This window comes from Octopus sinensis, linkage group LG18, assembly GCF_006345805.1.
Source record: "Octopus sinensis linkage group LG18, ASM634580v1, whole genome shotgun sequence".
NCBI lineage: Eukaryota > Metazoa > Mollusca > Cephalopoda > Octopoda > Octopodidae > Octopus > Octopus sinensis.
Genome location: NC_043014.1, coordinates 6,474,869 through 6,476,817, shown reverse-complemented (window position 1 = coordinate 6,476,817; position 1,949 = coordinate 6,474,869). Strand labels below are relative to the sequence as shown.

Sequence of the window (1,949 nt, the reverse complement as noted above, 5' to 3'; positions counted from 1 at the left end):
TTATTGATTTTAGACATTAGGAAAAAAGTCAAAGAACCCATCATTTTCTCCTACTCCTAAAATTTCTCTTCTGACGATTTTGCTACTAAAAATTCTTCTCATCTCTTCTCTTTGATTCTGTTTAAACGTATATACTTGGGCGCGACATATCGACCCCCGTACGCAACTGGTACTTAATTTATCGACCCCGAAAGGATGAAAGGCAAAGTCGACCTGGGCGGAATTAGAACTCAGAACGTAGCGGCAGACGAAATACCTATTTCTTTTATTACCCACAAGGGGCTAAACATAGAGGGGACAAACAAGGACAGACATAGGTATTAAGTCGATTACATCGACCCCAGTGCGGAACTGGTACTTAATTTATCGACCCCGAAAGGATGAAGGGCAAAGTCGACCTGGGCGGAATTAGAACTCAGAACGTAGCGGCAGACGAAATACCTATTTCTTTTATTACCCACAAGGGGCTAAACATAGAGGGGACAAACAAGGACAGACATAGGTATTAAGTCGATTACATCGACCCCAGTGCGGACTGGTACTTAATTTATCGACCCCGAAGGATGAAGGGCAAAGTCGACCTGGGCGGAATTAGAACTCAGAACGTAGCGCAGACGAAATACCTATTTCTTTTATTACCCACAAGGGGCTAAACATAGAGGGGACAAACAAGGACAGACATAGGTATTAAGTCGATTACATCGACCGCAGTGCGGAACTGGTACTTAATTTATCGATCCCGAAAGGATGAAAGGCAAAGTCGACCTGGGTGGAATTAGAACTCAGAACGTAACGGCAGACGAAATACCGCTAAGCATTTCGACCGGTGTGCTAACGATTCTGCCATCTCGCCGCCTTAGACCTATCTATAGTTAGCTTCCATCTAATCAAAATTCTTAAACGACTAGGAATGATTTAAGCGGGTAATAGATATTATGTTTTGTTGGTCAAAGGAGTCACGTACTATATTGTAATGTCTAGTCGAGAGGTTTTCTGTGATGGTCACTGTGCGGTTTGTTTAGGTCCTGTTAAGATTAAATTTGTCTTACGAGAAAGAGATAGATAGATAGATAGATAGATAGATAGAGAGAGAGAGAGAGAAAGGAGAGAGGTGAGAAAAGGGAAGAGCTAAGAAAATAAAGTTACCGTCCTTTACTTACCAGCTGAAGTGTATGAATACATCATCGCTATCATCATCATCGACAACAACAGTTTGGCAGGCAAACCCAAAGATCTCCAAGACCCTTCACCAACATTAATATAACCACGAGACATCATGTTTAGTCCGAATAAAATATAAATGCTTGAGCACTTTCTATTAATTCTTCGTAACCAATTAGCTTATTCGTGATATAATGAAGCTAATTAATTAACAGATATGTACACATCCGAAACCGACAGGAATATCAGAGCGAATGATATGAAGTGAAGTTGTTCTGTTTGTAACAACTAACACAAACAACTCACAACTAAAATGCGATGATCAACGTGATATCTGGTTTTATTCGTTTAGAATCATTCTGCTAGAAATTAAATTCCCCCACTCCTATACTTCCAAATTTATACCTGTGTATATATATATATATGCATATATATATGTGTGTGTGTGTGTGTGTGTGTGTGTGTGTGTGTGTGTGTGTGTGCGTGTGTGTATGTGTGTGACTTATAATGAATGTAAGAGTGAGGAGTAGAAGCGTGAAACAAACAACAAATGAAGATAAAGGAATTTTTATTGACAGTGAATTGCCCTGGTTTCGTTAATCAATCAGATGAAAAGAAGGGCCCCCGTTCCGAGAGAAAGCATTTAAGATTAAGAAGAGAAATCATTAAAGATAATGAGTGAGGGAAAGGTTGTGTGGACTTTAAGAGAGAATCAAAGAGAGTGAGAGTGAGGAAGGGAAAGCTAGAGAGATAGATAGATAGATAGATAGATAGATAGATAGATAGAG

General features: G+C 39.6%; 1 protein-coding gene across 2 annotated transcripts in view; it reads right to left on the bottom strand.

Moving 5' to 3' along the window:
• The window catches only part of LOC118766833, a 19,973-nt gene extending 18,479 nt beyond the window's left edge, over positions 1–1,494 (bottom strand). The window contains exon 1 of one of the 2 annotated variants that reach the window (XM_036510672.1): positions 1,161–1,494. In XM_036510672.1, coding sequence (XP_036366565.1) covers positions 1,161–1,278 — 118 coding nt within the window. In that variant the 5' untranslated portion in view covers positions 1,279–1,494. The remainder of the gene's footprint in view (positions 1–1,160) is intronic. The other variant, XM_036510671.1, reaches the window with a different exon arrangement.
• Positions 1,495–1,949: the final 455 nt, after the last annotated feature.